The sequence below is a fragment of the Trichechus manatus genome, unplaced genomic scaffold, assembly GCF_000243295.1.
Source record: "Trichechus manatus latirostris isolate Lorelei unplaced genomic scaffold, TriManLat1.0 scaffold00073, whole genome shotgun sequence".
Classification (NCBI taxonomy): domain Eukaryota; kingdom Metazoa; phylum Chordata; class Mammalia; order Sirenia; family Trichechidae; genus Trichechus; species Trichechus manatus.
This window is the reverse complement of record NW_004444009.1, coordinates 11,545,566-11,558,843: the sequence shown is the minus strand read 5'-3', so window position 1 is coordinate 11,558,843 and position 13,278 is coordinate 11,545,566. Positions and strand designations below refer to the sequence as shown.

Below are 13,278 nucleotides of genomic sequence, written 5' to 3'. Positions count from 1 at the left end.
TGGTACTCCAGTCACTCGTAGGTTAATCCTATTGATAGAATCCCACATAATTCTTAGGGTTTCTTCATTATTTTAGTCCTTTTATCTGATTTTTCCTCAAATAAGTTGGTGTCAAATGCTTTACCTTCAGTCTCACTAATTCTGACTTCCATTGCCTCAGTTCTGCTTCTATGACTTTCTGTTGAGTTGTCTGATTCTGAAATTTTATTGTTAATCTTCTGGATTTCTGATTGCTGTCTCTCTATGGATTCTTGCCGTCTGTTGAATTTGTCATTATACTCTTCTCTAATCTTTTAAATTTCCTCTATTGCATGTTCTGCATTTTACTTAATTTCCTTCCTAATCTCTTGAAGAGTTCTGTATATTAATCTTTTGTATTTTGCCTCCGGTAATTCCAAGAAATTTTCCTCCTCTGGAAAATTTCTTGATTCTTTGTTTTGGGAGCTTGCTGAAGCCATCATGATGAACTGCCTTGTTTTGTGATTTCATATAGACTGTTGTCTTTGAGCCATCAATAAGTTATTATATTTGTTTATTTTATGTTTGCTTACTGTGTCCTAGCTTCTTGTTTTGTTTTGATAAGCCCAAATAGGCTGCTCGTGTGAGCTAGTTTGATTATTGGCACCTTTGAAGCTTTGATGTCCCATCACCAGATGGTTAGATCTGTTACTAGGTATATGAGCTCAGGAGTCCGCCCACTCCTCCTGTATGGATTCAGTTCAGGTGCTCAGATAGATAGCCACCAAGTGTGTTGTGCAGGCTCTCACCTACAGTCCTAGACAGGTATGGATGATTGGTGTAGGCACAGGCTTCTGGCTGCAGCAGGGGGGCACACTCTGAGTAAGGCAGTGGGCTGACGGCTGCCCCAGAGTGTCCAGGAGGAAGGCGTTTCCCTGTTTTCTAGAGCGTGTAGGTGGGTGGGTTTTGCAGCCGGACTATGAGCACCCAGTACTGTTGGCTATAAGGACTGGGGGGCACCTCTTATTCTTGGGCCCCTATTGCAGGTGGCTAGTTGGTGTGGGTGGAGCCACCAGTCCTCAGGCCCCTGATGTGGGTAGGTGAAGACCCTGCTTAATGGGCAGAGCAGAGTGAAATGTCACGAACCTGCCACTTCACAGCTGAAGGAGTTGAAGTTAGATTTCAGGTATATACCCTGTTGTAGTGCGGTAATGAGGGCCTATGCTGTTGAAATGGGCCCACACAAGTCTATGCAGGGAGAAAAGCACTCAGAGTCCATGGATCCCTTATGCCTGTGTCTAGGCCAAGGAGCTGTGCCTACCCTGAGTTCCTGGCTTAGGGGAGCTGGCAGTTTATTTTTTCCCATTTGTTTGTTCACTCTCCAAGGCTGGGGGAATGGCTCAGGGCGTGTGACAGATCCTACTAATGGCCCAAGGGACTCACCAGTTGCTGAAGGTGGTCCGGGACCCAGTGCAGAGCAGGGAGTGGTGAGGTAAATGGGAGAGAGGTTTTTCCCTGTGGTGGGTGTTTTTGATCTGAATGGTAGGCTGGATGCAAATACTTATCTTTTGGCGATCGAGGGCTGCTTCTTACTGGTTCTGCATGGCTGAGTAGACTCTCAGCGGCTGGGTCTCTCCCTGTGCGGAATATGCCTCCCGAGCACCGATGCTTGCCTGCCTCACTGCTCACCCCCAAGCTGATCAGGCCTGAAGGGTCTGGCACCTCCAGGCTGCTTCTGATCCATCTCCTCCTCCCTCTGCCACTGAGTCTGGTTCCTCAACTTTGCCTTTGATGTTCAGGGCTCCGAGATTGTCGTATATAATCGAATCACTTGTTTTTTTGGGTCTTTGTTGTAAGAGGGTCCACCAGAAGCGTCTGACTACTCTACCGTCTTGGCTCTGCCCCTTTATTACCTTCTATATGGAATGAGGGAAACTGGTGGCGTAGTGGTTAAAGAAGTCGGCTGCTACCCAAAAGGTCGGCAGTTCAAATCCACCAGGCACTCCTTGGAAGCCCTGTGGGGCAGTTCTCCTCTGTATTATAGGGTCGATATGAGTCAAAATCAACTTGACCACAATAGGTTTGGTTTGGTTTGGTTTTTTTGTATATAGAATGAGGGAGGCCTGAAGGACCTAGTAGTTACCCTCTTTCCTGGATTTTCGCATGTGTTTCTGACCACCAGATCCATTCCCTGATAATTCCCAGCCCTTCTAGAAAAAGTAGGATGTTCCCGGTCGTGTTAAACTGGATTTTTTTTTTTTTTCAGAGACAGGAGCTATTAGAGTGTTTTTAGTAGAGTGACTTGATGAGACTTATATTTTAGAATAATCATTTTGAAATAATTGTTACTTTGATTTCTCTTGGCTGCTGTGTAGGGGGGCAAAGGTTGAAGTGAGATGAGTATGGGTATAGATGATGGTGGTTTGGACCAGAGTGGTAGCAGTGGAGGTGGTGGGAAGAAGAAATCAGATTCTGAATATGCACTCAGTGAAGGCAGAGCCTACAAGGTTTACTAATGGATTGGATTTGAAGTGTGAGAGAAAGAGAAGGATCATCCCAAGTTTTTGGCGTGAACAACTGTTAGAATGGAGATACCCTTTACTTGAGATGGGGATAAATGTAAACAAATTTTGGTATTGGTGTTTGTAATTTATAGCTTTAGGACATATCCTGTAACAGAGTGCTTATATATTCCCTACTCCCTAAGTTGTTAAAACAAAATATAGATTTAATCCACTTTCTGTGAACATTTAATTTACATTCCTTTCTGAAAGCCAGCGCATTTGGGACTCATTTTGCTACATGGGGATGTGGTGTTTTAAGGAATGATTCATTTAAAAAAACGTAATAACTTTTGACAAAGTGAAAAGATTGAGGATTAGCCTTAAGTATTTGAAGAAATTGAAACATTTGTTTGTTACTTTGGTTTCTTGGGAAAAGCCTGGAAAAAGTCTATTGCTCTGCTGAAAACTAGTGGTCTTTCATATAATATAACCTTCTATGACCCAGCTATTAAACAGAATGATTTATAAGTAATATAAGCTCTGTATCATACATCTTGGTATTTCTGATGTCTATTTACTGTTTCCTCAATTGTAAAAATGGGGAGGATAATAGTACTTACCTCAGGGAGTTGTGGTGAAGAATAAATGATAAATGTAGTACTCTTATAATAGGGTCCTGGCATGTAACTAACATTATTGTTGTTTTTGTTTTATTGTTACCAGTTAATAGTGTGCCTACACAAATGATTTGAATAAAATTCCCATATATTTACACTTTTGCCAAAACAAAACAAACAAACCAAAAAAAAAAATAGTGGTCTAGCAGGTATTTAATAGGTTAAAATTGGGCTGGTGAATTCTGTCAGAAAACTGTTACTTTCCAAGAATACAAATATATTATGTTTTCTTATATTGCAGCTTATTTTCATCTTTATCATTTACCTTATTTTTTACTTTAGCTTACTTTGTAACATGAACTTGGGAGCCATTTAAAATGCAGAATTTCATAAATCAAGCACTGAACAAATAAACAGTATTAGGCATGTACTTTGATATTTATTCATACCCTCGTTCCTTTTTTGACTTCTACTCTGTGCCTTAGACTCTACTCTGAGACTAGACTCATGCTCAACTCTCACCTCAGCCTTTTCCCATGTCAGATGCCTTCCAGTACATTTAATTATTATCTCCCACCGTGGCCTGCCTCATAGAACCCAGGATAAAGAAGAAATTTGCAAAATAGGGTGTCATTTGAAAGTTTCTTCTGAATTACTGAGAAGATTCTGCCTAAATGATTAAAACTGTTGGCAAGTCACAATAGTCTGGTTGCTTAAAACTTAGAAATTGTATAAGTGGGAGCTCTATAGGAGCTTAGGAATGGAGAAGAAACGGTAATTTCAAAGCTTGGGTTACTTCTGAGATCTCTGTGGAGAGGAGTCCCTTCAGAAAACTGGAAGGCATTGATACTAGATGTCTAGGGAAGAAGTGGGGAAAGCACCAGGTAATGTTTTCACATTTCCTTCCACTGGTCTGTGAACTACTTTTTGTGTTTGCTTGTACATAATTCTTTTCTCTCCCTCTCACCGCCTTTCTCTTTTTTATTTTTTAAAAAACAGTGCATTTGCCCAGTATAACATGGATCAGTTCACACCTGTGAAGATAGAAGGATATGAAGATCAGGTAATAATTTTTGTGTTAGGTAGGCTATACCTGGCAGGGAGTAAAAATCCTAGAAACCAAAGCAGATATCTGAAGATCAGATACTGAATAAATTCATTTCTTAGTTTTCATAATTTTTGCAGATACTCTGTACCTTAAGAAGTTCTTCCTGTCTCTGATAATACTAGTAGTTTCTTTGACAAGAAGGGAGCTGCTCCTAACAAGAACAGTGAAAATAAAAGAAATTGAGTCTATAGGTTTTCCTGCTGTTCCTAATTCTCCCTGGTAAGAATAACAAGAGACATTATATTTAATGGAGGAACAGAGGAGTTCTATTGAAAAACAGGAGCAAAGGAAATATTCCCATTATTACCATAGTTATTTGCAAATACATTACCACATGCTTCAAAGGCCATATGGCACTATGTACCAATGCCTTTTAAAGGTCTGAATCCCCTTTGAATCAACCTCCACAGAATTTATCCCAGGGAAGTAATTGTAGAAATGTGCAAAGAGATTATTCAAAGCAAAATTTACAATAGTGAAAAACTAGGAACAATCTAAATGTCCAGTATTCTAAATTAACTGTCTATAGACCAAAATACTCTGCAGTCATTGAAAATTGATATAGGTGGATATTTATTGATCTGGGGAGATGTTTATAATATGTTAAGTTAAAACATTATAAACCAACCTACATAAAATTATGCCAATTTTATTCTTAAAATATTTAGATGAACAGAAATATAGTATTAGATCAGTGCATCTTAAATTCTGTGCAAGATGGGCTGTTATCTTATGTACTGCTAAGAAAGAAAAAAAAAAAAACCAATTAAACTAAGTCCTAAGATGCCATCAATTGTAGGATATATCCCAGTTTCTGAAATGTTAAATCATGTGGTGAAATATGCATCTTTAGAATTGAAGAAATAAAGTGTATAGATGTGCATAGAAAAAAAAAAGTCTAGGAAAATATACACCAGAATGTATGTGTTGGTGTGACAGGATTACTGGAATTTGTTTTTTCTTTGTTTGTGTTGGTTAATATTTTTGCTTATCTAAATTTTCTCAGTGAAAATAGGTTAACTACAAACATAAAAGGCAAAAAAAAAAAAAATCTAGAAAATAAGTGGTAAATATTGCTTGCAGTTCTTATTTTGTACTTTAATACAGGAATTATTAAATATACTTTAATAGAGGAATTATTAAAATATGAGATCTGTGTCCAGGTACATTATGTAAGAAATGGTCAACTTTGTCAGCATTCCCAATATACCAGTAACAACTTAAAAATGTAGCCAAAGGTGATCACATTCTTTATAGTAAACCCAAAAAAAAGTAGCACCACCTGGATGGTACATAAGGAAAGGTATATGAGTTATTAAATAAGATACCTTCACTGTATATAACAAAACAAAACAAAAACCTTCAGTAGGTTAACTAAATAGAGATTTTCTTTTTCCTACATAAGGAGTATAGAGGTAATATTTAGGGCTGTTACTTCAGCTCCGTGATACAATCAGAGACCCAGGTTGTTTATAGCTCTCTATTCTGCCATCCTTAGGGTATGATTTGCATTGTCATGCTCTCAAGATGGCTGCTCTATCTCTGGACATTGAATCCATGTTCCAGAAAGGAAGAAGGGAGAAGGTGCAAAAGGCATGCTGCCAGCTGTTTCAGAAACAACTTCCACTGATAAGTTATTGCCAGAACTCATATCACTTCATTATCCCTAGCTAAGAAGTGTAATTTTTTAGCTAGTCACATTGCCTCCTTGAAAGAGTTTGAGGTTCAGTTAGTAAGAAAAAAGGGGAGAGTGGATATTGAGTAGAGTCAACTAGCAGAGTCTGCCACAGAGTTCATATATACTTACACACATACACACTTTAATCAGAGAAATAAATAAAAAATTAAGTAGCTTTAAATGCCACATTTCTGAGTAAAAAATATAAATGATAATAGAAAAGCTTATCTGAATAAGAAATATAAGTGATATGGGAAAGTGTGTTTTTCAAATAGATTTCATATAATTCTTAAGAAAATTGTAACAGGCCCAAAAGGATTATTCTGATCAAGAACAACAATGGAAGACTAATGCTAGCAAACATAAAAAACATACTATAAAGCAACAGTCATATACTATGATATATCAATATTGTGGGATCATGTGTAATTGTTAAAAATGGTAAATGTGTCCAAAGACAAATGATACATTAGGGGAAAATATGTGGAACTCAAAACATATGCAAAGGGTTAATCTCCCTAATAAATAAAGGAAAATGACCAAAACCCAGTAGAAAAAAGGGCAAAAGATATGAACAATTCAGAGAATAGAAAATATAAATGACTTTAAAAAGATGAAGTTGTACAACATTGTGGATGTAAATTAATGCCACTGAATTATATACTTAAAAATGGTTAAAAAGGCAAATTTTATGTTATGTATATTTTTTACAACAATACAATTATTTTTAAAAGATAAAAAGAAATGCCAGTTAAAATTTCTACTGACTGATAATGGGCAATTTGTCTTTCTCTGTCAAAATTACAAGTGTGTTTACCCTTTGGCCCAGTTGTCACACTTCAGGGAATTTTTCCCACAGATGTACTTAGCACGTGTGCTGAAAGATACATATATACAAGGACGTTCATTGCAGTATTGTTCATAACAGTGAAAGATTGGAAATAATCCGCCCGTACATTAATAGGGGACTGGTTGAATAAATTTTTGTACCTCCAAACAGTGGAGTATTACACAGGTATGATAAAGAACAAAGAAGTTCTATGAGTACTAATATGGAAAGATCTCTTAGCTAATTAAGTTTTTTAAAAAAGCAAAGTACAGTACAGTATGCTAATTTTGTGTAAAAGAAAGTAGTGGAGATTAGAATACGTATTTATATTTGCTTGTATTTTTTAAAAAGTGCTGAAAGAATACCCTGAATCAAGGATTGGTAAACTTTTTCTGTAAAGGGTTAGATAGTAAATATTTTCAGATTTGCAGAACACTGGATCTCTGTTGCAGCAACTCAACTCTGATGTAGTGGGAAAAGAGGCATTAACATTACAAAAATGAATAATCAGGGCTATGTTCCAATAAAACTGTTTACGAAAATAGGTGGTACCTGTATGGAGATTGTCAACCCCTTTAAATTAATAAAACCAGTTACCTTGTGTGGGGGGCAGGAAAGATTTTTTAGGAATTTGGTAGATGGGAGATTGGGTGAGAAGGAGATACTTCACTGTGTGTGCGTGTGTGTGTGTGTGTGTGTGTGTGTGTGTGTGTGTGTGTTTGGGAACCATGTGAATGTATTACCTATTTTAAATGCTAAGTGTGACTGAAAAAGTTTCACAGGATAAGTGAAAAAAGTAGGATGCACAAGTGTACATGTAAATAATTACAGCTATGTGTAAACTATACACGAGAAATATATAGAAGGAATTCAAGAAGTGAAAGGTTTTGTTAGGATGGGGGAAATTTTGCAGTTTAAAGCTGACTTACCCATAAATACAATATTTTCTCTAAGAATAAAAATGGGATTTGGTCGATACATCAATATGAGAGACAAATCTGAGAAAATGAAAAGTTAACTGTCTTCCTCAAAATTTTTGTTTTTGCAAGATGTGACAAGCAGCACTAAACTTTGTTTTTTTTACAGAGTTACTCATATTTGTAATTATTCTTTGGAAGGTCTTAATTACAGAACACGGTGACCTGGGTAATAGCAGATTTTTAGATCCGAGAAACAAAATTTCCTTTAAATTTGATCACTTACGGAAAGAAGCAAGTGACCCCCATCCAGAGGAAGTAGATGGAGGCCTGAAGTCTTGGAGAGAATCCTGTGACAGTGCTTTAAGGGCCTATGTGAAAGATCATTATTCCAACGGCTTCTGTACTGTTAAGTACCTGCTTCATTATCAGAGAATGTTTTGTTTTTATTTACCTTATCCTTTGGGGACTTTGGTCAGACAAACATCACTTCCTTCTTAGTTATGATCTTCTCTGCATTTTATTTCCTAAATCATTTCTGAAAAGGATATAAATGGAAATTTTCATCTGGAGAATTCTTTTTAAAAATCTCAATGCAAAAAAAAAAAAAACCCAAATGCGTAAATTAAAAAAAAACTCAGTGTATTCTACTTTACATTTTTAGATTTGCCCATCTGAAATTGCCTTACACCCATCAAAAAAAGTTTTTAAAGTTCTATAGCTTAGACATGGGGTAAAAATGGCAAATTAAGATTGTTTGGAGAGCCATTGGCCATATTTATGGCTTTTTGATATGGGCTTTTTTATACAATGCTACCTCTGCATAGTTTAGATGTTTTCATTGCGTAGTCAAAAGTATTTGAACTAAATAAAAAAAAATTAACAGTAATTTGATTTTCTTTTACTACCTCTTGGCTCTAAAAATAGTAAATTTGGCCCTATCATTTCTTCTTTATAAGATTGTGGCATATTATTTTTTAAAAAATTGGTCAGAATATTTGAAATATGTAATGATTAATTGAGTGACAGTATAGAATAGTGTTTAAGAGCAGTTACTTTGAAACCATACTGACTGATTTGAATCCAAGCCCTGCCACTTAACTAGTTATGTGATCTTGAGCAAATTATTTAACACTTCTGTGCCTCTGTTCCCTCATCTGTGAAATGGAAATAATAGTTGTTACCTCAGAGGATTAAGTGAGTTAATGCATGTAACGTGCTTGGAACAGTGTCTGGCACATAGTAAGCTCTGCTTGAATGTTAGCTGTCATTATTATAACTTTGATTTTTTTTTTTAATGAGAGAATCCATTCTTGTAGATAAGTACAGTGTTCTTCTGGAAACCCAACATTGCAAAGGGAGACATGACATGCCGCCTTTTAGAAACTGACTATTCAACCATCAGTATACTTTCAACTCACCATTTGTTACCCATTTGAAATTTGTCACTCCCTCGACTTTCTGAAATTCTTAACTTGGAGAGCTCCAACACCAAATAACCTACTGTCTCTTTTTTTTTTTACTACTTCTCTTAGCTATCAGATGAGTTCATAAAAGTCTTGGAATTGTTCTAATGGTACACAATTGTACACGATTGTCTTACATTATCAGCTATCCTGATAGTAATTGTTAATTTTATCTCATTATTCCCTGTCAAATTTTCTCTATCATTTGTTTCAAACCTTTTTCATTGTTCTCAGACAGATATCTAATCCCCTACATTTTACTAGGATTGAGACTGATGTGATACCTTTTTCTTTCTGTTCTCTCCACATTCAGAAATCTTTCTTTTCTTGAATCTGAGGAAGAAGTATCCTTATTCTTAATTGCATAGTATTCCACCTACTTCAAGACGTCTTCTTGTGGCTTTGTTTTCTCTTCTAATACGTTTCTCTTTACCTAGAAATATTCTTATTTCTCCTATCCTTAAGGGAAAGAAAAAAACTTACCATCAGTCATAATAGTTCCTATAAGTTACTTCTCTTCTCCTCTTTCCCCCTTGCCCTTCCTTCCTCTCCTCCACTTCTTCCTTTCCCTCATCTCTCTTTCTGTTTCTCTGCTTCACCACCAAAATAAGGAGCATTCTACTTCTACTAGTTCCATTTCCTCATTACCTACCAACTTCTTAACCCTTTGAATTTTGGCCTCAGTCCCCAGTTTACAGAAACTGCTCTTTGAGGTTACGAATGGTTCCTGAATTGCCTGATCCAGTGCACTTTTCTTAATCCTTGACTTCTGTATGGCATTTCATACTGAGGCAAATGAGCTACGTCTAGAAATTATCTTTTGCTTTGGCTGCTATGTCAGCACACTCTAATTATTCTTACTCTGTCTACTCGTTTCTTTTCCCTCCTCTACCTTTGTAAATGTAGGCATTCCCCAGTGCTGCTTTCTTTTCTAGCATTTCTCTCTCTTTAAAGCTCATAATCCATTTAATATTGGATGTATTTGGTGTTAGAATGCAGAATTTGATGTCAGAAAAGAGAGATTGGGGTTCTACCTTCACCATGTACTTTCTGAGTGACCTTGGGCAACTCAGTCAACCTCTGTGAGCTTCAGCTTTATCATCTGTAGATGATGGTAATGTGTTTCCCTGTATTTATTAGAGCAAAAGGAAAATAAAAGTGAAAAAACATTCTGTAAACTATAAAGGACTATTTTCTTTGCTTTCTCTTGGTGATCACATTTCCATTTATCTCCCCCACATTAAGGATGGTTGATATTTCTAACTACTTGCCAAACATTTCCATCTGATTTCCTGAGTTGTTAATGACACACTACTTTCTAGTCATCCAAGTGTGCAATCACTTTGGCTCCTTCCTTTTGCCCTTTACTTGCAATATATTGCTAGACTTTGACTGTACTTCTGTACTCTGTATGTGACCCCTTCTTTTTATTCCCGTTGATAACTACCCTAGCTCATTACCTAAACTAAATCTGTGACCACGTAACCTATCTCTGGTTTTTCTTCCATTTTAATCTGTACACCAATACTTGATTATTTTCCCCAAATAATAGTTCTGGTCATGTCGTTTTAGTGTCTCTCCACTGCCTGTAGAATAAAGTCCAAACTTCTTACATCTGCTATCTGACCTAAATCTACCATCCTATTTTGTTTCTCACAAGTCCACTTCACACACATCCTCTACCCTAGCAGAACCAATTGTGATTCACTGATCAAGCCCTCAGTTCCTGCCTGACTGTTTATCCATCTTTATTCTTAGTCTCTGATTATCATAATATCATTTGTCTTGTAAGGCCCAGCCTAAACGGTACCTCCCTTGTACCCTAAGTCAGGAGCAATATTTCCCTCTGTATTCATTGTACCACTGTCTCGTCTAGAACTTAGCATGTTCTGCTTTGTGTTCAGATCCCACTAACTCTATTGTGTCATAAGCGTATTCTGTCTGATTCTTTGTCTTCCCCAAGCATTTAGCACACTGCTTTTGTGCAGTGTTTGTGGTTATTTAAATTGTTTTCAGAGTCTAACTCTTTTTTTTTTTCCTAACAATAGGTTTATGCTAAAACTATAGATGGACAACAGACTATTATTGCATGTATTGAAAGCCACCAGTTTCAACCTAAAAACTTCTGGTAAGAAAGTAAAAGTTCTTTTCTATTTGTGTCTAGTTTTCATTGGAAAGAAACCACCAAACCAGTAGAGACTTGGTTTTAATCTGACTAGCTTAGGATAAGTTATTTGACTTAAAGGCTTCAGTTCACCGTCTCTAAAATGAGGTATTTGGACATGATCATTTAGATTCCTCTGAATTCTAAGACTTTATAATCTGTCATTTTTTTTTAAAGTACCCTCATATTGAATGAGATTAAGGGATTAATAAAGTGCCCAGTTGGAAACCTGAGTTTTACTTGGGTTAAGGTTAATAATACTTGAGTTAATTGCATATCAGTCACCGCTCCATCTGTTTGTGGAAGGGCCTCCCATGAACAGAATAGGAATGGTTTTCTACTTTAAGAAAAAAAATGAAAGTCAAAACAACTTAGAAAAGGCTTATAGTTAGACGACTTAAATCAAAATTTGTATTTGAATGGGCAGATCCTTGGATTTGTCAGCTGTTTTTTTCCTCTTTCCCAGCTCCTTTGCCTTAGTGGCAGATCACCTCTTTCTTGTGCTTGTTGCTAATTCTGCAGTGTTGTGTGTGTGTGTTTTAATAGGAATGGTCGTTGGAGATCAGAGTGGAAGTTCACCATTACACCACCTACAGCTCACGTGGTTGGAGTCCTTAAAATTCAGGTGAGATCTCAACATGTTAATAGGCCATAGTTGAAATGTCTTATCTTTAATCCAGACCTGCAAGTTGGTATTTGTTCTGGTGTTAGAAATAAGGACCACCTATATGTACTTGGAAAGGGAAATTGATGGCAGTGAATAGAAAGAAAAGCCTCTTTCCTGGGGACACAGTTAAGCAAAGAGAGCTGTTGATAAAGCATAGTCACATGGAGTATACTGCTTCTTTGTTATTTTTCTCTTTTTCCAGTCTACTCTTCACAAGTGAAAAAAAGACAACCTTTTTTCCTCCAAAAATTATCAGACGGCATTGTTAAGAAAGAAGGAAATAATTATTAAGAGGTTACTATATATTGGAGCCCTGGTAGTACAGTGGTTAAGAATTCGGCTGCTAACCAAAAGGTCGGCAGTTTGAATTCACCAGCCGATCCTTGGAAACCCTATGGGGCAGTTTTCCTCTGTCCTATAGGGTTACTATGAGTTGGAATCAACTCAGTGGCAATAGGTTTGGTCTTGGGTTTTGTTTATAGCAACTGGGAAGTCCTCGGGTGGCGCAGACTGTTTGCACTTGGCTACTAATGGAAAGGTGGGCAGTTTGAACCCACCCGGCAGCACCCAGAAGAAAGGCCTGGTGATGTGCTTCCATAAAGGGTAGAGCCAAGAAAACCCTATACAGCGGTTCTGCTCAGTAACACGTGGGGTCGCCGTGAGTCAGCAGTGGGTTTGGTTTTGGTGTATAGCAGCTAGTGTAACTTACTTAGGGTGTGTGTGTGTATGTGTGTGCGTGTGTTTAGCTCTTAACTCTGAAAAAAGCCACACGAATAGGGTTTTTTTTTACAGTGATGACAGGTTTTAAAACCAAGTACATAAAACAGGAGTTGGAGAGAATAGCCAGGTGTCATCAGTTTATGGAATATAAATAGCCAAGTAGAATAGATTACTACTGATCATGCCAGGAAAGACTGGCAGATGAATAAAGTAGCTGTAACACATTTGATGCCTATCTGGATTGAAGTCTTCTAATATTGTAGCAGAGGTTTGACTTTAAAAATTTATGGTGATTTAATTCTCAAGGCTGACTAACGCTAAAGTCAGACTAAACAGTTACTGGTAACTGAGACTGTCAGTACCTGAGTATAGCTATATTACATTGTATTGTCTTGTTTTAAAAATCACAATTAGCAAGAGTTGTCTTTTTAAATAGTATAATTTTATCAAAAAGTGTATGTAGTAGACGCTGTCTACACTCAGCTGTTTCCATACATACCTATAGCTTCAAATACAAGCTGCTGCATCTCTCTTCCTGGAGGCTTTTCCTGGCCGCAAGAGCATGCCCAATGATGAGGCAGGCTGGAAGTGTTGAGTTCACAGCTCTGGGAGCAGCCCTCAGTAACATACAAGAGTTGGTAGATAAATAT

General features: G+C 37.0%; 1 protein-coding gene across 1 annotated transcript in view; it reads left to right on the top strand.

Moving 5' to 3' along the window:
- CAPZA1 (capping actin protein of muscle Z-line subunit alpha 1) overlaps nucleotides 1-13,278 on the top strand; it is a 51,213-nt gene that overhangs the window by 30,326 nt on the left and 7,609 nt on the right. The window contains exons 4-7 of the mRNA XM_004380402.1: nucleotides 4,079-4,142; nucleotides 7,813-8,019; nucleotides 11,126-11,205; nucleotides 11,788-11,866. Coding sequence (XP_004380459.1) covers nucleotides 4,079-4,142; nucleotides 7,813-8,019; nucleotides 11,126-11,205; nucleotides 11,788-11,866 — 430 coding nt within the window. The remainder of the gene's footprint in view (nucleotides 1-4,078; nucleotides 4,143-7,812; nucleotides 8,020-11,125; nucleotides 11,206-11,787; nucleotides 11,867-13,278) is intronic.